This window comes from Mobula hypostoma, chromosome 5 (assembly GCF_963921235.1).
Source record: "Mobula hypostoma chromosome 5, sMobHyp1.1, whole genome shotgun sequence".
Classification (NCBI taxonomy): Eukaryota; Metazoa; Chordata; class Chondrichthyes; order Myliobatiformes; family Myliobatidae; genus Mobula; species Mobula hypostoma.
The window spans coordinates 141,485,119-141,506,467 of record NC_086101.1 but is presented as its reverse complement, the minus strand read 5'-3'; the positions used below and the strand labels follow the sequence as shown (position 1 = coordinate 141,506,467).

The following is a 21,349-nucleotide window of genomic DNA, read 5'->3' as shown; positions in this document are numbered from 1 at the left end:
TAGGTAGTGTTCCATGTCTAAGATGAGGGCACTGCCAATTAATATTGTTCTTCCAAGATGTACTTGCTGGGGATTACCTATCAGCTTTGTGGTTGAACCAGAGTGGAATACAGTTGTAGTGGTTTAGAGGTCGTTCCCTTATTAACTGGGTAAAGTTGATCACACATGGTCTGTTCCAGAGAGTAGAACTCAACAATTCAGGCTGACACTCTTGACAAGTAGGTATTCTGTTGTTGGAGATTCCATCTTAAGGATGAAAGGTTAACATAAGAGATCCAGTGGTGCTATTTTGGATAGAAGATTTATCCCCGTCCAGGATTTACCTCTCCATCCACAGTTATCAAGGTCATTACCACCTTGCTTGTGAGAACAATTAATTGACCCCACGTTGCAACAGTGACTGCCCTTCAAACCTACTTCACTGGTTATAACGAACTCTGGGACATGGGAGTTGCAACAGAAATGCTGCTCTTTCTTATTTTAAAATATATATTTTGGTCGCATGAGAATAAGTGGTTAAAGATGTAAATTTAGTTGAGTAGGATGCAGTTTATAAGATCGCGAAGCGGAATTGCGAATAAACCGAAGGGGTGCAAAATAAAACCAGTTCTGGACCGTGATAACTCTTCCTAATCCCGACCCTATAAAGTTGGTAAGGGGATAAAACCATGTTTAAAGATATTGGCGGGATTTGATACCGAGGAGCATGTTATTGCAGCATTAACTTTTAATGCTGTGGCTGGCTTTCAGAAGGGCATGCTCCTTTAACAGTGCGAGATGTGGCAGCTTTGCTTGTTATCCATCGGTGGCAGCAGTGAGTATTCTGTGTTTCCATTTCCACCCATGGTGCTCTCGCTCGATCTAAGCACTGCTTGCTGGTTGGCGCGGGCAGAGAAACTGGCTTTTGCTCACATTACCGACACACTGAGTGTAGATCGTCAAGACTGACTTCTTGTTTGGATTAACAAATTCATCATCTTAGACTATTTAAAATAAAAAAAATGGACATGAAAAAGAGAATCCATTTGGAACTGCGGAACAGAACGCCGTCTGATGTAAGCTCCCTCCCTCTACCTCACTGTAATTTTGTAACTAACATTTTTTTGGGGTGTTAGTTTTGTTGGCGTTACTTTAACAATATTAAGGTAGTCGTGACCCTTTGGTGACCACATGGTTTACATTTCATTTCTTTTGTAGTGGGACTATAAATTTAGAGAAGCGAGTTTATAAAGGAGGAGGGAAGATTTTAAACAAAATATACATTGCTGTATATATATTATATGGTGTATTTATAAATTTATATAAAAGTATCGAAAGAGTGAGGCGGAGAGTTGCTGCTGTGTTGCAATTTAACTGTTTGAAAGCTGGTTTTGTTTTTGGAGGAGCAGAATTAATGGGAACTTTCTGCTGTAGTGGGGGGCGTATCTCCTTTCAGGACGTGGAGGGATGAAGGAGACATCGTCTCTCTCCCTGGATTTTTTTTGTAAGGCACTGGAAGCCATATTTGTAACATACAGTCAAGGCGCCCTTTTAAAGAGAGCATGGGGAGGGGGTTAATCTCCATGGAGTTATATTTTTATTTTATTTATTTGGCAAGACAGTGGTGCCTGGTGCATTTTCTGGATCAAATTACACTATCAATCTTACTTACGATCACCACGTAGGCACCTTCACTCTTTTTGATGTTTGTGACAAGGGTCAAATATTAAATATGCAGCTTCGGTTTGTGTTTACGTAGGGATAATGTGCTACAATCCAATATCGCGCGACTGTAGGGATGGCGACAAGTTTGTGATTTGGTTTAACCAATTTGAGTCAAATTAATTTGCAAAAGATAAATATATTCAGTAAACTTTTTGGAGGGGGCGCGAGGAAGAATTGTATCGTTTCCTTTGGGTATAAGGAACACGGTTCGGATGCTTCCCGCCACGCGCGTTATTGGTTTTCCGAAGGTGTTTGGCTGGGGGAGAGGAAATTTTATCTTCACCGAAATCCGACTTCAGAGCTAACTCGAGGGCTGTCATTAATTTCTTTCTTTTTGGCCAAAGATTCGGTTTGCGAAATGACCCGATGTGGGTGGGTAGGTGGGTGTTGGGTGAAAGATCCTCCAGCTCGATACTTGCGAGAGTTCGCCATGTTGGTGGCACGTTTTCTAACCGAGCAGCACTTTAAAGACAATCATTTATATATATATATATACTTTTTTTTTAAAAAAAAGGTATATCAACAAATTACTTCTGCAGAGGTTTCCTGGAATCCAATGTGCCTTGTTAGAAGAGAAGGAGATGTATAGCTTTAGAACAATTTATACGTTGCTGTTGCGAAAATGCTTGTCTGTGCGCTCTTGAGCCGGTCTGGAACTGTCTGCCGAGGCAACCCGGCTCCAGGTGCCTTTTGAAACAGGCGAACGACTCGCGCTACGTTGTAATCCGGGCACTGATCAATTTCGCCCCCACCACCAATTATTGCCGGAACGCATCGCTGGCTCTTTTGCTACATCACGTTCCGAAATGGAACCTTCAAAAGCGCCGCCAAAGTATCCCTGGAGCGAAATGTATCCATTCTGCTAATGTCGTCGTGTTCTTAGCATTAAAGGAAGTGGGGGAGAGAAAGGACTGACGTCATTGGACAGCGCACCCACCACTAGGGTAGGCGAGGTAGAAGCTGCTGTTTGATAAATTGCCCCCTTTTGTGCCCCTTTCGTTCTCTTAAACAACCCGCTCCCCAACACAAATATGAAGTTTGCACGAAATTGAAAGTAAATGAACAGAGTATGTGAAGAAAGTAAAGGAAGAAAGGAAGTACATAGCAGGATCAGACAGTGTCTGATAAGGGGGAGTAAACTTTCTTTCTCAGCCCATCGTTCCTACTGAGATATAGGCCACCGACAGCAGCTTGCCAGAGTCCTCTGTCCTGCTCCAATAAAAAAGTTGATTAGTCCTGTGGCTCTTGTTTTCACCACATGATTTCATGCCTCTTCTTGGCAAAGATCCTTCCTCTCCCGTCCATGTCATAGTTGATGTTTCCTTTGCAGTGCATATTGAACAGCCTGGGATGGCTATAGATATCGGGTTAAGACATAATTCACAAGAAAATACGACTGATTACCCTATGTGACCAAAATATCCCGGTGGTGCTCAGATCTTTCCTCCTTATGAGTATTAACAGATTTTAGTTCACAAATAAAATCCTGCAGCTGATAGAAAATTGAAATAAAATATAAAAAAGGTGGAAAAGGCAGATCAGAGAGCTTCTTTGTAAAGAAAAAATGTAATAGTTAATGCTTAACATTTTAAGCTAATTTTAAGCAGTTGGACTTTAAGCTTTCACATTGGATTTTTTTTATGAAGTGTTGTAGAGTTGTGCAACAGAGTAACAGGCTCCCTTTGGACCACCATGTTCATAGGGACCATTGTTCTTACTTCTACTAAGCCTATTTACCTACATCTGATCTGTAGCCTTTCATACACTTTCTAGCTGAAACATTAAGTACATTTTCCTCTCTACTGTTGTTGCCTGACGTCCTTTCTGTTTTTCTCTCTGGATATGAATCACATCACCAGTGGTGGGCATGCCTGTAGCTGTTTTAGGGCACAGCTTCTGGAATTTTCCCACACCCACTCCAGCTTTCCATTTTTTAGAGGTTCAATTATATCTGATTTGAAGGGCAAATTTTTGATCAGCTGCCTCAGTATGCATTGTTTTTAACATTTTGCCAAATTTTGTTTGATAACAACACTTAGTGTATTACAACATGAAGGGTGCTATTTAAACGAGTTTGATTCCCTTTCCTCACTCCACCCCCACATTAGTGTGACTGCTGCTGATTTTTAAGATGTTTTTGATATCTTGAGCCCCATTTATGCTGTTATTGGTATTCCAGCTTTAGGCCTTTTTAACCAACTGTACAAAGTCATTGTTAACACAGATTTTGTAGTCAAAATTATTTGTTTTCTGGTTGCTTGAAGTTGGTGGATGTGATACAACTCAATAGTAGAGTACTGTGCAAAAGTCTTGGGCACATGTATATAACTAGGGTTTGTCAACGTAGAGCAGAGGGTGATCGTAAACTTGGCAGGAGCAAGGGATGTTTGGAATGGCTAGAGTGGAGTGTCGCGGGAGGGGTGTGAGACATGTGGCAGAGAAGGAATGCCAGGGGCAGGGGACGACAAGGGGTGTAGACACACCCAGCCCTATGACACCAGGCAAGATCATTTTTATTCCAAACAGTTGGTTTATGGATGCTTCCTGCTCCTCTCCCTGCCTCCTCCCACTTTCACGACACAGTAGTGATCCGTAGCAGAACCAGATCATCACTTGCATATGTCATGAAATTTGCTTTTTGTTTTGCCTCAACAGCAGTACAGTGCAATACATAAACTTACTACAGTACTGTGTAAAACTCTTAGGCACCCTAGCTCTATCTATCTATCTAGCTATATATACATGCCCAAGACTTCTGCACAGTAGTGTGGGAAGGAGAGGTTCCACAATGCAAAATGTATTCCATTTTTAGGGGTGATCCTTGTCATGGTTTGTCTTAAACACAGCCGGAGCTATACAACTGTACAGAGGCTCTTACCTTCTGATTGCGGTGCAGCATAAAATTGACACTTAATTACTTGTGTAACTAAAAGCTTTCCTGTTTGAGCGCCACCTCCAGCCTCTTGGTCTGGAATCTCAGTCTGACAATGTGCATAAAATAAGGTTGACAGTCCTTTGCAGTACTGAAGGTGTGCTGTTCTGCTGGAGGGCCTGTCTTTCGATTGAAGCACTTAAACTGAACCTTCCCTGCCCTCTGGTGCTCTCGGCTCAAGAGCATTGTTTTGAAGGAAGCACAAATGTCCTGATGAAGTGTCTCGGCCGGAAACGCTGACTGTACTCTTTTTCATAGATGCTGCCTGGCTTGCTGAGTTCCTCCAGCATTTTGTGTGTGTTGCTTGGATTTCAAGTATCTGCAGATTTTCTCTTGTTTATGATTAACCTTGCTTCTTGACCAAAACGTATCCCTTGCTTATCATTCAAACCATTAATTGTGAGAGCTTGCTGTTTGCTATTTGGCTGCCACGTTTCTTACGTACAACTATGGGTTAATTGGCCGTAAAGCTCTTTGGCATGCCCTGTTGTCTCAAAAGGTGGTTTTCTTCGCTGGGGTTGTTATGATAATACACTTATTAAGAGATGCAAATTGGTAATGATTTTGATACTAAATTGTTCTGATTGCACTTGCCAAATTCCTATGTTCCAGATCTGTTGGGTGGCATACTCCTGTTTAATTCTTTATATCATTAGGTGTGGTACTGCTGCAACTTGATTTATTTTTGCTGGTGCACAGCATTCTGCATAACTGGACCAGTGCCACGAACGTCCCTTATATGTGCCCTGTGCTAAGTGTGGTTTTGAGGTTTACAATTTACTTGCTGCTTGCAAAACCGTCTACAAACTGAATTTTGTATGTAAAAGATTAAGATTAACAAAGGACTGAGGATCTGTAAATGAAAGATACCTCAAAAGTTTGTCACGTGAAGTTGGGAAAGAAAGAAGAGCATTTATTTAGTACCTTCTGTGCCCCTTTTGGAATGACCCAAAGCATATTCCGACTAATGAAACATACTGTCCTGAAGAAGGGTCTCGGCATGAAACAGCCGACTGTTTATTCATCTCCATAGATGCTGCCTGGCCTGCTGAGTTCCTCCAGCATTTTGTGTGCGTTGCTTTGGATTTCCAGCATACACAGACTTTGTTGTGTTTGTAATGAAACATTTTTGCTCTGTTGTCTATGTAATGTTGAAAACCTGGAACCTTTTTACAGAGAGCTCCTGTAAACAACTTGATAGCTATGAGATGTTCATTGTTGCTATTAGAATACACAGAACCCTTATACACTCAGTGGCCAGTTTATTAGGTACACCCATATAATCAGTCAATTATATGGAAGCAACTAAATATACATAAGCATGCAGAGCAAACATTATCAGAAATTTCAGTATGGGGAAGAGATGTGATCTAAATGACTTTGTGGAATGATTGTTGGTGCCACACATGGTTGTTTGAGTATCTCAGAAACTGCTGATCTTCTGGGGTTTTCGAGCACAACAGTCTACAGTTTACAGGAGATGGTGCGAAAAATGAACAAAAAATCATCCAGTGAGCAGTAGTTCTGTGGGCAAAAGTGCCTTGCTAATGAGGGAGGTCAAAGGGGAAGGGTCAGACTGATTCAAACTGACAGGAAGGTGACAGTAACGCGAATAACCATATGTTACAATAGTGGTGTGCAGAAGAGCATCTCTGAACACACAACATGTCAGACCTTGAAGTAGATGGGCTATTGCAGCACAAGACCATACTGGGTTCCAGTCCTGTGCCTAATGAACAGGTCTCTGAATAATGTATACTAGCTATTGCCCAGGAGAGTGGGGCTCCTTGACATGGTAAAAGGGAATCTGCTTACACCCTTCTGATGGCAATCTTATTTTTAATGACTCATATCAGAGAGATTGGGCTAAGAGTTTCCTTGTACATCTTAAGTCATTACTCTGGCTAAAGATTGATCGGCATTGAGAGCACATCTTGTTGTCTGTGCACTCACTGGGAAGCTAGAGTAGAATTAGGCCATATGGCCCACCATTCCATCATGGCTGATTTTATCATCCCTCTCAACCTCCTGCCTTCTTCCTGTAAACGTTGACACCCTTACTAATCAAGAAATTATCAAGCCTCCACTTTAAATATACCCATTTACGTGGCCTCCATAGCCATCTGTGGCAATGAATTCCACAGACTCATCACCCTCTAGCTAAAGAATTTCTTCCTCATCTCTGTTCTAAAGGGACATCCTTGTATTCCAAGTCTGTGTCCTCTGGTCCTAGATGCCCCCACTGTAGGAAATGTCCTCTGCACATACACTTTAAATAGTCAATACGTTTCAATGAGACCTCCCCCCCCCCGCCCATTCTTGTAAACACCAGTGAGTGCAACCCCAGAACCATCAAATGCTTCTGATACATTAACCCTTTCGTTCCTGGGAGCATTTTCATGAACTTCCTCTGGACCCTTTCCAATGCCAACAAATTCTTTCTTAGAAAAGGGGCCTAAAACTACTCACAATACTCTTAAAGTGCGGCCTGACCAATGCCTTATAAAGTATAATAGCCCTCCTATTTATGTTCACCAGTTAGTCACATTCTTGCCTCAGCCAAGGAGTTGTGAATTTGTTTCCTGTGAAGTGTGATGGACAGAATTTCCTCCTGGGGGAAGTAGGTTCTCATTTACTTGTAGAACAAGCAAGTTCTCTGCTAAGTTCCTCATGAAAATTTACAGTTACAAGGGCCAACGTTCAGCATGTTCCACTGAGGTTTCTGACGACCTGAGCCTCTTGGCTTCTAGATGGCATGGTCATGGTGACTCTCAAATCCTCAGTCTCAGAATTATTCCAATCTGCTGCTGCTGATCTCTGCCAGATCTCTCACTGCTTTGTTCAGTGCTGCATAAGGAAGGTCACACAAGCTCTGTACTCAGGGAGAGAAGACTTGATCTACATTTCGTTTAACCCACAGCAGCTGGCAGTGCAAGCACAGGTTTCCCCATGTACACTAATTCCCATTTTGAAAAACATTAGGATAGATAATTCCCCAGGGCTGGATGGAAGTGAGGGGAGAGATTGCTGCTTCGTTGGTGATGATCTTTTGTGTCCTCACTGGCCGCAGGAGTACTATCAGAAGATTGGATGGTGTCAAATGTTATTCCTTCGTTCATGAAAGGTAACAGGGATAATCCTGGGGATTATAGACCAGTGAGACTTGTGGGCAAACTATTGGAGAGTATTCTTAGAGGTAGGATTTGGAGAAGCATAGTCTGACTAGGGATAGTCAGCATGACCTTATGAGGGACAAGACATGCCTTATGAGCCTAATTGCCTGAAGTGACAAAACAAATTGAAGATAGAGTGATGGATGTGGTGTATCTATTAGTTTTTTGTGTGTGAGAGAGGGGTTGGGGGTTTGATGCTATTGTCGCTGTTCTTTTCTGCGAGGGAGAGGGTTGAGGGTTTGTCAATATGGCTGGTTTTTTTCTGAGGGAGGGGTTGGGTGGTTGGGGTTTTGATGTTACTGCTGCCGTTTTCCATGTGGGCGATCTGTTAGTTTTTTGTACAAGAGAGGGGGTGCAGGGGTTTGGGTTTTGTGAGTTTTTGTTTCTCCTTTTTGTGCCAGGGTGGGGTTGATGTCTTTTCTTTCAACAACTCCCATTGTTTTTCTGCATTTCGTGACTATCTGGAGAAGACGAATATCAGAGTTGTATTGTACATGCATACTTTAAGAATAAAATGAATCTTTTAACGTTTGTATATGGATTATATTTAAGGTGATCCCCATTGTAGGCTCATTCAGGAAGTTCTCAAGCATGGGATCCAGGGAAACTTTTCTGGAATTGGCTTGCCTACAGAAGGCAGATGGTGGTAGTAAATGGAGCATATTCTGCCTGGAGATCTGTGGTGTTGCACAGATGTCTGTTCTGGGACCCCTGCTCTTGAGTGTTTTATAAATAATTTAGATGTGAAGGTAGAAGGATGGGTTAGTATGTTTGCAGATGACGTGAAGGTTGGGGGTTTGTGGTAGTGTAGAAGGTTGTAATAAGTTACAATGTGACATGGTTAGGATTCAGGGCAGATGGAGTTTCATCCAGAAAAGTGTGAAGTTATACACTTTAGAAGGTCGACCTTGATGGCAGAATACAAAGTTAATGGCAGGATTGTTAGCAGTGTTGAGGAACGGAAGGATCATGGGGCGCAAGCCCATAGATCCCTCAAACTTGCTGCATGAGTTGATAGATAGGGTGTTTAAGAAGGCGTATGGTGTGTTGATTTTCATTAGTCGGGGAGATTGAGTTCAGGAGCCATGAGGTAATGTAGCTCCATAAAATCCTGGTTAGAGCACACTAGGAGTATTGTGTTCCGATCTGATGACCTCATCATAGGAAGGATGTGGAAACTTCAGAGAGAACGCAGAGGTTTACCAGGATGCTGTATGGGTTAGACAGCATGTGTTATGAAGAAAGGAGACGGGAGCTAGAGCTTTTCACTTTGGATCAAAGGAGAATGAGACTTGACAGAGAGGTCGATGATGATTAAGAGGCATAGACTAGACAGGATTCACTCCTTTATTCCAGGGCAGCAATGGCTGATAGAGAGGAGACACTTTTATGGTGATTGGAGAAAAGTCAGAGGTAGGTTTTTTTACACGGAGAGTGGTAAGTGTATAGAATGCACTGCGAGAGGTGGCGATAAAGGCAGATGCATTCGGGACATTTAAGAGTCTCCGAGGTAAGCACATACAGTAGAATGGAAATAAAATGGAAGTTTATGTGGGAGGGAAGGGTTGGGCTGACATTGTGAGCCGAAGGGCCTGTACTTCGCTGTACTGTTGTACGTTCTGCAGGCAGTTTTGTTCACCAGAGACACCCAAGACTGCAGGTTCTGGAACCTAGAGCAACACACAGAAAACCTGAAGAACTCAGCAGGTCAGGAGGGAAATGAACAGTTGATGTTTCGGATTGAGACCCTTCATCTGGATTGGCAGATTGAGGGGAGATGGCCAGCATTGAAAGATGGAGGGAAGGAGTGGAGCAAGGGCAGATGATGGGTGGATCTGTGTGAGTGTCTGACGGGGCAGATGGGGAAGGAGAGGGTTTTCTTCTCTGGTCTGTTCAGATCTGTGGGAATACTCTTCCATCCCTGGCCATTAATAAAACATCTAGCCACTCAATAGCTCTCTCCCCTACAGCTGGAAGGTTGTTACATGCATAGTGGTGTGGTGTCCCTTTAAGAAACTGGCTTTAGAGGTGCGCCTGGCAGCTGTATCCGTGTTGCCATAGATCAATAAGGAGCTGTGTTTGAAACTTACAGAGGGAGATCAAGCTACAGTGTTCCGGGTATCCGTGAAAACTCCTGCTCTTCGTGCAGTTTTCACAAGCAGCATAGGGTGGGTGTCATATTCCACAGTTTTAATGTCTTTAAACCAATATGAAGACCCACAAGTCAGTATTACAGTAGAACTTTGGATAGATTTTAATATTGGGTCTCTGAACTAAAACTTGAATACTGTATTACCCTTACTCCAGGATGCTTTGAAATGACTCCTGCCTTCCTTGTTATTGAATTAGCACTATGAGTTTCCTTTATCCTTACCAAAACAGATGATCTAGTCATTATGAAGATATTTGTGGAATTTTTCTGACAATAAAATGGCTCCTGCTTTTCCTGTGATATAATAGTGACTGTACGTCAAAGTATTTTCCTGAAATCCTGGCTTGCTCATCACTTACTTTCTGCTGGTCCCAGTGGAGCAGCTGTTCGTTGTGCAGGTGATCCCACCAAAATGAAATTCAATTGTTGTAAATGTTGGTGGCCTAATTTTAAGGAGTAATGTTGGGTCCCACAGCTCTCAATATGACAGCTTTTGAGCAGGCAGAAGGCTAAATTGACTGCACCATTTCGTCTTAAGGATTATACAGAGTGTAACAGCGCTATTCTGCATTGCACTGAAGCCACATACTGAAAGCCTGAAGGCCATGCAGCCCATCATGCCAGTACCAGCTCTTCTAAAGAATTGTTTGCTTATTTATCGCGGCACACTGCCCAGTATAGCCCTGGACCAATTTGCTCTTCAAACATTTAGCCCTTGAATGTCAGTATTGATTCCACTATCCTTGAAGGCAGTACATTTCAAATTCCACCTTGCTGCACAAGCTAGATTCTCCCCAATTTCTTCATGGTGTGTTTGAATTGCTTCATTTAACATAATTCTGGACTTTTTGCAAGCAGAAACAAATCTCTCTTTGTTAGTTTAAAAAAAAAACATCTTGAATGTCTGTATTAGATCTCCCCTCTATCTTCTGAGATGAGAACAGCCCCAGCTTCTCCCTTGTTCTCACATAACTGAAGCCACTCATCCTAGGAACCCTCTGAGAAATCTTCCCCTTCCCCACTTTATCTACAGCTTTAGAACATGGAAAGGTGCACAGCACAGGAGGAGGCCCTTTGGCCCGCAATGTTTGTGCTAACCAGAATATCAAATTAAACTAATCCCATCTCTTTACAAGTGTTGCATATCCCTCCATTCCCTGCCTGTTCATATGTTTATCTCAAAGCTTCTGAAACACTGACATATTGTTTCTACCTGCCACTGCCCGCTTCCACATCAGCACCGACCACATTCTGTGTAATATTAAAGCCACAGTGCCTCCTTTACCAACCCACCTACCTACAGAGAGCTACAGTATGAATCTTCACCCTAAGATCCCTCTGCACATTTGTTTCTGTCACCTACTGTATATTTCACTCATATATTTGACCTCCCAAAGTGCAACAACTTAACTTCATCTTCTGTTTCTTAGGCCATAAGACACAGGAGCAGAATTAGGCCATCTGGCCCATCGAGTCTGTTCCGCCATTCAATCATGGCTGATCCTTTTTCTCTACTTCTTCCTCAACCTCAGTTCCTGGCCTTCTCCCGGTAACTTTGATGCCATGTCCAGTCAAGAACTTATCAATCTCTGCCTTAAATACACCCAATGACCTGGCCTCCACAGCTGCATGTAGCAACAAATTCCACAAATTCACCACCCTTTGGCTAAAGAAATCTCTCCGCATCTCTGTTTTGAAAGGGCGCCCCTCTGTCCTGAGGCTGTGCCCTCTTGTCCTAGACTCTCCCACCTTGGGAAACATCCTTTCCACATCTACTCTGTCTAGGCCTTTCAATATTCAAAGGTTTCAATGAGATCCCCCCTCATCCTTCTGAATTCCAGCGAGTACAGACCCAGGGCCATCAAACGTTCCTCGCATTATAACCCTTTCATTCCTGGAATCATCCTTGTGAACCATCCATATTTCCAGCTGATCTATATCTTACTGAATTGTTTGATAACCTCTGCTAATACACATGTTGTCTACAAACTTGTTTATCAACCTAGCTACATTTTCCCCTTGATGTCCTTCCTAGTGTGTGATGGCCAGATTTGGAAGCAGTGATCTCAAAAGGGGTTAATCAGTGATTTGTTCAGATTTACTGCAACTTCTGTTATGATCTGCATCTGCGTTTATTGTGGAACTGAATGCAAACGACGACTTTGAAATTTGACTTTTCTTGTCTTCTATGCAGCTATTTGTATTTTATAAAACAAAGCAACTGTATTGCATTCTCTGCAATTCATTATCCATGTCTTGCATTAACATCTTTTAGCACCTGAAACAATTATTTTGTTTTCACACATAGTTCTTTCTTCTTTGTGTGTTGCTTGGATTTCCAGCATCTTCAGATTCTCTCTTGTTAGTCCCTTCCCCCTTCTGCTTTAATCTTTCCTTAACTGGTCAGGCACCCTTGAACAGTATTGTTCTACAAGTGACCACTAGGTGGTGCTGATCTTTTGGATGTGTATTAACAGCGTTTATTTTGTATGTTCAGAAGAGGAAACCGAGGTTCTATTTGTATAAGGTGGTTCTGTGTCTGTTTTTATACAGTTCTTTACAACAAATGCTGTACCTTTGACTTGTAGTTACTGTTTAAATGAGAAACTGAGCAGCTGTCAGTTCTCACAGATAGTAATGTGATAATCATCAGAAAATCTGTTTAATTAGTGTTGATTGAGGGCTAAATATTGACCTGGACTTTGAGAAGAACACTGTTCATCTTTGGCATTCAGTTTAGAGAGTTAAGGGGGCTTTGATTTGATATCTGCCCAGAAAACCTACAATGCTGGTACCTTGGCAACACACGCAAGATGCTGGAAAAACTCGGCAGATCAGGCGGCATCTATGGAAGGGAATAAACAGTCAACGCTTTGGGGTGAGATCCTTCTTCAGGACTGAAAAGGAAGGGGGAAAATGCCAGAATAAAAAAGGTGGGGGGAGGGGAAGGAAGCTAGCTAAAATGTGATAGGTGAAGCCAGGTGGGTGGGGAAAGGTATCTGTGGCTGTGGTAGCAGGTCTGGGAGATTACATGGTTGAAAAGTCAGAGGGCAGCAGTGTGAGAGGGTCTCACTGAGCTCACGTTAAAGAGAAGGTTTAATCAATTTAAGGGCAGGCATCCCTTGAAAAGATTTCGTAGTTCTCCAGTTTTTCACTGGAAGTGCCAGTTACGTGGTCTTGGGCTTGAAAATTAAAGCTTTTACTAAGAGCTGGCCACAGTATTGGCACTGATTCTTAAACTGATATTAGAGTTTTACAATTGTTTCCTACATTGCAACTGTTACAATACTTTAGAATGCAGTTTGTTGACTGTTCACAGACTTTTGGACCCCACAGAGCATGAAGTTCATTGCCAATTAGAAAGCCCCTCTTTAGGTTTTGGGACATGAACAATACATGGAATTTTGCAAGCGAATGTTTGCACCATTCGTATTGACATTTATTGAGAAGAAAACTTGTTTCAAATGCAATTTGTTGTCTCATTGGTCTTTGGAGTACAGAGTATTGCTACAGAATGCGTTGTACAAGTTCAGATGTCTCCAGTGAAGGATGGATGACCACATGGAATAGTCCATCTAATGTCATGGCTCTCCTGCATATTGGGAGCATGAGCCTAAACATTCAGTGAACCTTTAGATTCTCTCCTTGTGAGCATCTTTAATCTTGAATGCAATCGCGATTCACCATTGGTGGCCATTTTCTCAGTGCCTTCAATTTAACTAGGCTGGGGTTGTTTACTTTAAAAGAGACCAGGCCAAGAGGAGATTTAATCAATGCAAATCCAATAATGAGTGACAGAGATGGTACGGATAAGAAAAAAAATTAATTCCCTTACTGTAGATTATGGATGCATAGATTTTTAAAGTAATTTGAACAAGGAGTTGAGATGTTTCATTTTTGTCTTCAGAAAGTGCAAATTTCAGACATTGCCTGAATATAATTGTCAAATTCTTCCTCAGGTACATCTTTGTGCTGTAAGTTTGGAACTTCAATCTTGTAGCATACTTACATGTGAGGAACATTTGATGGTTCCACGCCTCTACTCACTGGAATTCAAAAGTACGAGGGGTGACCTCATTGAAATCCAGCGAATATGGAAAAGCCTTGAGAGAGTGGATGTAGAGAGTGGATGTGGAGAGGGTGTTTCCTATGGTGGAGTCAAAGACCAGAGGACAGCCTCAGAATAAAGGGACATCCTGGTAGAATGGAGATGAGGATTTCTTTAGTCAGAAAGTGGGGAAATCTGTGGAATTAATTGCCACTGGTGACTGTAGAGGCTAGGTCGTTGGGTATGTAAGGCAGAGTTTGACAGATTCCTGATTAGTCAGGGCATGAAGGGATATGGGGAGAAGGCAGGATATGGGGGCTGAGAGGGAAAATGGATCAGCCATGATGAAATGGCGGTGAAGACTCGATGGGCCGAGTAGCCTAACTCTGCTTCTGTATCCTATGGTGGTATGGTCTTAAAGATGTAGTCGACGGAGAATTTGATGGCTACAGACCAAGAGCTGGTAAGCTGTAAGAAATAAGGTGGTGAGCTCCTTCTCATTTGGCAAGAAATCAGAAGGCTGAATAACATGAATTCCTGTGAGTCCAGACATAATAAACTTTTACGAAAGCAAAAATTATGCAGTTTGGCCACCCTTGTGGTTCTCTACACACGGTTGTTATTGAAAATAAGCAGGCACGGTTGTTTACCTGCGATTAATAGAAGTACTCAGCGGGTCAGAGAGAATTGATGTTTCATTTGATAGTATGGTGCCTTATGAGATTTGGTGGAAAAAAGGAAAGGATGGAATGCAGCTGGCTAAGGGGAATTAAAAGCCAAGAGAATACTAGTAAAAGGGTTTGGTAATGGGATGAAATAGCAGCCAAGGCAGTCTAAATGATAGGTCTCAAGACTGGAGAATATGTATTCTCTAAAACTAGGTTTTTTTCCGTGCTCATGCACATAATGGCTCAGTGAATTGTACCCTTTTCCTTTTGCTTCAGAGAGTTTCAATCCTCAGAAGTTTGAACCCAAAATTCCAGACTACCCCTGCAACACAGTACTGACAGAATTTTGCACCTTGCTTTGGATGTTAAACAGGGTTGGCCAACTCACTTTGGAAACTATCAAAACTGCCTTAATTAAAATATATCCCTCAAGTAGCACCAGCAAGGAGAAAATTGCTGGCTCTGTACAAATTACCTCCCATGTTTTCTGTATTACAAACATAACTATGCTTAATGAATGCAACTTAGTTGGCTAAAAGGTGCTCCAAGATGGGCAGCTTTAGTAAAATGGGTCAATAGATCTACAGTAGCTTAACTATTTGCCTTCAGCAATCCTTCTCTATGGCTGCTATCATAGCCAATTGCTCCTCATCAGTTACTTGGCTCTTTAGAACTTATTCCATTGGTTTGTTGTTGCAGCCCCTTACTACTGGTTTCTCCGTCATTGTACATCACATGTTACACATTTCAGTTGCATTATTTATGGTTAAATCGCTCATGTTCTTGGCTTCCATTGAGAGTGAGCAGTGATGGCCCGCTATTATTGGCTTAACCACAAGTTAAGAACCTGTTTGGAATTTGCTTGTAAATCTTTCTGTACAATATCCACAAGTTTTTATTCTTGCCCCCACTCCTCAAACCATTTTACTGTCCTAATCTTGTTTCGTAACAGTTGGCGTGCAAGATTGTAACTTTAGAATAATTAAGTTGTCTTTGTTGCAAGATCTGCAAGTCAACAACATCCCTTCTCAAGGGCAGTTGTTCATTGTTTTACTGTAGACCAGCAGTTGTTTTCTGCTATTAGCCTGATTACATTAAGGCTTATTTGTAGCATTCTCAAGGCTATACAGTTGAAGTTGGATAACATAATATATTCAAGACCACGAAGCACCAACTTTGATTCATATTATGCCATATAACATGGCGGAAGTTTACAATTACCACTAAATGGATGTGAAATTAAAACAAATGATTTAAGCCACCAAGAGCCTGTGACGCAAGAGAGCCAAAGGCCTGGTCAAATATAACAATGAAAAAAGAGGAGAAAGGTATAAGAGCTCTGGAGAGAAATTATTTTGTACCTTCAATGTATTCCAACTTAAATGATTTTAAGAACACTCATACAGAATCGGACACTGAGATGTTAAGGCTGGAGATTTCTCTTGGTTTTGAAAGCAGATGACTGATCATTTGGACAAAGTGATAAGTTCTGTAGAACATCTTAAAAGAAGCAAGAGGTGGAGAGGTTCAGACAAGAATATTTAGAGCTTGCCAGCTGCTGGTTTGGTACCAGTGGTGCAATTGTGGAGAAACTTGGGGGGGGGGGTTGCCTGCAAATATGTAAGGGGCAGATACGTTAGTAAGTTGCGAGGCCCAGTTGAGGTGAGGTCAAATGGATCTGAAAACAAGGATGAGAATTTTGAAAGTGAAGCTGTAAATAAGCAGGTTTGGTGATGATGCATGATCTCCCACCACCCATTACATGCCTTCTTCTCAATGCTACCACTAAGGATGAGGTACAGCAGCCCGAAGACACACATGTTTTCGGAATAGCTGCTTCCCCTCTCCCATTAGGTTTCTAAATGGCCAATGAGTCAATGAACAAATACCTCGCTATCTTTTCGTATTATAATTGATAGTATATTTTATGTATTGCACTGTACTGCTGACGCAAAGCGACCACTTTCATGACATACATTAGTGATAATAAACCTGATTCTGGACTTGTTAGTTGAATCTGAAGGGGGAGCTCTTGACAATGTGGAGCAAATAAAATATGTTAAGCTTGGATCAGTGCAAGTGGTTGGCATAGACTTGGTGGTCAAAGGGCCTTTTTGCATCCTGTATCTGTTGGTTTTATGAAGTAGGTTTTGGTGTTCCTGGTTTCACATAGGATAACGTGATAGAGCTAAGGTGGGGCACAAACTGATGATGTGGTGGTGAAAATAGATTGCATTATTGATCCAACAGATGTGTGCTCCCAAACCTATTTCTTAGTGATGTATGGGTAGGAGCACAACTAGAAGTCATGGTTAAGGATGAAAGGTGAAAAGTTTAAGGGGAACATGAAGGGAAAATTCTTCACTCAGAGGTTTGTGAGAGGGTGGAATGGGCTGACAGTGCAAGTGATCATGTGAGCTCAATTAAGAGAAGTTTGGATAGGTACATAGGTTGTAGGGGTACGGAGAGCTATGGTCCTGGTGCAGGTCGATGGGAGTAGGCAATTTAAATGGCTCAGCACAGATGAGATGGGCCAAAGGGTCTGCTTCTGTGCTGTACTTTTCCATGACTCTGGCGCCAAGCTTATCATTTTCAAACAGTAGGGCAAGGGATGAGTCAGTGGTTTGGAAATTGAAGCTCTGATCTTTACAATATATGATGGGAAGAAGGTTCACTTGATTTAGTATTGAATGGTAGATAAATGTTTCAAGGGCATTGTTGGGATGGATAGAGATGGGGTGTGGGGAGCTGCATTCACTGAGTTATCAATGGAATGATGCATTCATTCATTTTTAATTTTAGTGTCGATACTAAAGGTAAGGTAAGTACTTGAAAAGAAAATTACATGCAGTTATGGGGAACGAATCAGTAAGTGAAGAGGGGGAGTAAATGTATTGTTTAAAAGTTAGTGATGGTGTCAATAGCCTCCTGTGGTGTACAGTTCTGACAAATTTTAACCAATTAATGTTCCACAACAGTTTACACAGAACAAAGATGTGTTTTTAGAGGAGTAGGGAAAGTATATTCCTGCATCCGAAGTGCAGTCCTGATGAAGGGTCTTGACATGAGAGATCGAGCGAAATTTTTCTCCATAGGTGCTGCCTGAACCACTGACTTTCGCTAGTGCTTTGTGTGTTTCTCCAGTTTGCAGCATCTTGGACTTCCTGTTTAATATCACTTCATAAATTGTGAAATTTGTGGTATCAGTTACGAAGAAGGATGGGAGCAGAGGTTGCGTTGGAAAACCAGAAATTCCGGTCCTAATCCAAGGCACTGGATACATCACTGTTCCTTCATCACTGGGTGAAAATCCTGCAAAGCCCTACTACTACATAGCACTGTGGAAATAACTTTCCCAGATGGCAATACCTTGGAGCAGCTTGTAGGGTTGCTATCTCAACACGAGCGAACTAAGTTCAAACCTGACCTCAGCTGCTGCCGTTATGCAGTTTCAGCATGCTTGCTATGACCATGTGGCTTTCTTCCAGGTATTCTGGTTTCCTACCAGAAACCAGAGAAGTGTGGTTTGGTGGGTAGTAAGTTGTCCTTAGTGTATAGGTGAATGGCAGATCCAGGGGGAGTTGATATTCAAAGGTTTAAAGATTCAAAGTATGTATGCAGTATACAACTCTGAGATTTGTCTTCCCGTAGACAGCCACAAAACAAAGATAAACAATGGAACCCGTTCAAAGAAAAAGTTCAAACCCCAATGCGCAAAAAAAGAACAAATCACGCAAACAGCAAAAAGAAATGAGCAATAAACACAGAATATAAAACATCAAACCACAAAGTCAACAAAACAGTCCAAGAATGTTAAGTTTCAGCTCAGCTCAGCTCAGTTCAATCGAGCGCTGTGTTGTTTGTTGACTGCAGACCGCAGAGCCAGTCTGCCAAATAGCAACAAAAAAGGAGCACCCGTAAAACTAAAGGAACAGCAAAAAAAGGATATGAAACAACAAATAATCTGCTGTTGGTGTTACTCCCAGGCTAAGTGAGGGTGAGGAGGAATTGTTGACACTTTGAGGCAAATGTGGCTCAGTCTGCTAAGTTCTACCAGCAGAGAGTTTGTTGCTTCAGAACTCTTTTGTGTCTCTTGCTGTGATCACATCTGGAGCATTGTGTATAGGTCAAAGTAAGTAAGGTAATTGATGATGAACATGGGGAGAATAAATAATGGCATTACTGTAGGATTAGTGTAAATGCGTGGTTGATATTTGGCACAGATTTAGTGGGCTGCAGAGTCTGTTTCCTTGTATCTTTCTTTGACACTAAGAATGCAGCCAGTAATGAAGGCAGCTCAGTGCCTCTTTTCTCAGATGGAAATGTGTTTACAAATAAATGCCCACCTTGTTCTCAATCCTCAGGTCCTAGGAGGGAATGAAGGAACAAATAGGTTCATTTGTATTTTGGAAGCTCTAATGAGGAAATGAATGCCTGAGTTCAGGATAAGCCTTAAGGAGAAAAAAGATTATAACAAGTTGAAGGATAGTAACTGTCTTTGAACTCGCTCTGAATTCATTGTGAGCAGCAGATTTTGGTTTAATCAGGAGAAAATTCACAATTGCTGTGTCTTCCATATTTGTTTTTATTGATGCCTGAAGCTATTATCTAGTGGGTTTGACTTGGAAAAAGAGAGGAAACCAATACAATTACAGCAAATCAAATCCTATAGCAAGAGGACAGTAATAATTAACTTTCACAGTTTTCTGCCTAAAGGTGGAGTGTTATTTTCTTATTTATTTCTTTCTCTTGAAAAAGAAGAGTGCAAGGTGGCCTGGAGCTGGTCTTCAATTGCATGAAGATGTGAAATAGAGTAGTTGAAGGAAAAATGTTTTCATTTGTGAATGAGACCAAAGTTAAAGTGTATTTAACTCAAGGTGATTGCTAATAAATTCAATCAGGAATTCAGCAGTAATTTCTTGAGAAGGTGGAACACATAGCACAAGGTTGGGTTGAGGTGAATAATATTAAGGGGATGCCAGATAAATAAATGAATAGAAGAAATAGAGGTTATGTTGATAAATTGCAGTAAGAAGGTATATGAAGCAGCTTGGGTTGATGGCCTGATTCCTGTGCTGTACATTTTATGATTCTTTAGCCTATATTTTATAGATGGGTTTAAGTTTTTGGAGATTCTCTCTGCTTGACAAATGCATCTTAAAACAGAGTCATAAGTCGCCAGACTTGACCCCAATCTCCATTAGCTGAGATGGGAAAAGTAGCAATGAGCAAGTCGAGGGATTGAGGGGAAGGTAGGCATATTTATTTCAATGCCAAGAGTATTATGGATGAGGCACATGCACCTAGAGTCTGGATTAGTGCATGAAACTATGGTGTTGTGACCATTACAGAGAGTAAGAGCTGGACTGGTACTCAATGTTTCCAAGAGTTGGATGTTTCAGATGTGATAGGGATATATAAAAGAGGTTGGTTTGTTATGTATAATGTGGACGATCATGGTCTTTCCATGACCATGATTGTTCTTGACAAATTTTTCTACAGAAGCAGTTTGCCATTGCCGCCTTCTGGGCAGTGCCTTTACAAGATGGGGGACCCCACCCGTTATCAATACTCTTCTGAGATAGTCTGCCTGGCGTCAGTGGCTGCATTGCCAGGACTTGTGATGTGCACTAGCTGCTCATACAACCATCCACCAGCTGCTGCAATGGCTTCATGTGACCCTGATCCAGGGGGCTAAGCAGGTGGTACACCTGGTCCAAGGGTGGCTTGCAGGCCAGCGGAAGGAAGGAGTGCCTTATACCCCCATTGGTAGAGACGTATGTCCACCCAGCTATCCAATAAAAGAGTTTAATTGCCGATCATGGAAAATGTCACCTGCAGAAGGAGATGATGTTCTGGAAGGATCATCCAGTGAGGCAATATGCATTGAGCTCAGAAGTAAGAAAGATGCAACAATCACCATAGGGTTACACTGTAGGAGATGGAGAAACAGATATGTATTCGGATTATGGAAAGATGTAAAATCAACTGAGTTGTTTTAGTGGATAATTTAATTTTCCCATTATTTACTGGGACTTCTTTTGTGCCAGAGGCTTAGATGTTAGGTGCATCCAGAGGGTTTCATGACATCGTATGTAGATAGTACATCTAGGGAAGTGGCCATACTAGACCTTGTGTTTGGTAATGACCCTAGCCAGGTGATCAGATTTTCAATGGGAGACCATTTTGGGAACAGTGATCATAACTATAAATTTCACAGTAGTTATGAACAAAGGTAAGACCAGGCATGAGACATACGATGGGTGATTGATAAGTTTGTGACCTAAGGTGGAAGGAGTCAGTTTTAGAAAACCTAGCACATTTATTTTTCCTACATTTACACACTTAGTCCAGTGGTCATGAAGCATACGGATCCCTTCTTCGTAGAAGTCGGCATCTTGCACCTCCAGAAACTGATCCACAGCAGGGGTGATTGATAAGTTCGTGGCCTAAGGTAGAAGGAGATAAGGAGAAACTTGAAACTTTCTGCATTTTCACTCAAAGAGTTGAACTGCACGTGCATGTAACAAGAGCTGTATATCTCATCTCCTTCTACCTTAGGCCACAAACTTATCAATCACCCCTGCTGTGGACCACTTCTACAAAGAAGGGATCCGTATGCTCCATGACCGCTGGACTAAGTGTGTACATGTAGGAGGGGACTATGTTGAA

At 41.9% G+C, this 21,349-nt stretch overlaps 1 protein-coding gene across 3 annotated transcripts in view; it reads left to right on the top strand.

Moving 5' to 3' along the window:
* Window positions 1–21,349, top strand: part of anp32b (acidic (leucine-rich) nuclear phosphoprotein 32 family, member B) — a 65,904-nt gene that overhangs the window by 6,565 nt on the left and 37,990 nt on the right. The window contains exon 1 of one of the 3 annotated variants that reach the window (XM_063049100.1): window positions 853–1,055. The exons of the other annotated variants lie outside the window; for them this stretch is intronic. Within the exon in view, the coding sequence (XP_062905170.1) occupies window positions 1,002–1,055 (54 nt within the window). The 5' untranslated portion in view covers window positions 853–1,001. Of the gene's footprint in view, window positions 1–852; window positions 1,056–21,349 lie in introns of those variants that run through there. 3 annotated transcript variants of the gene reach the window in all.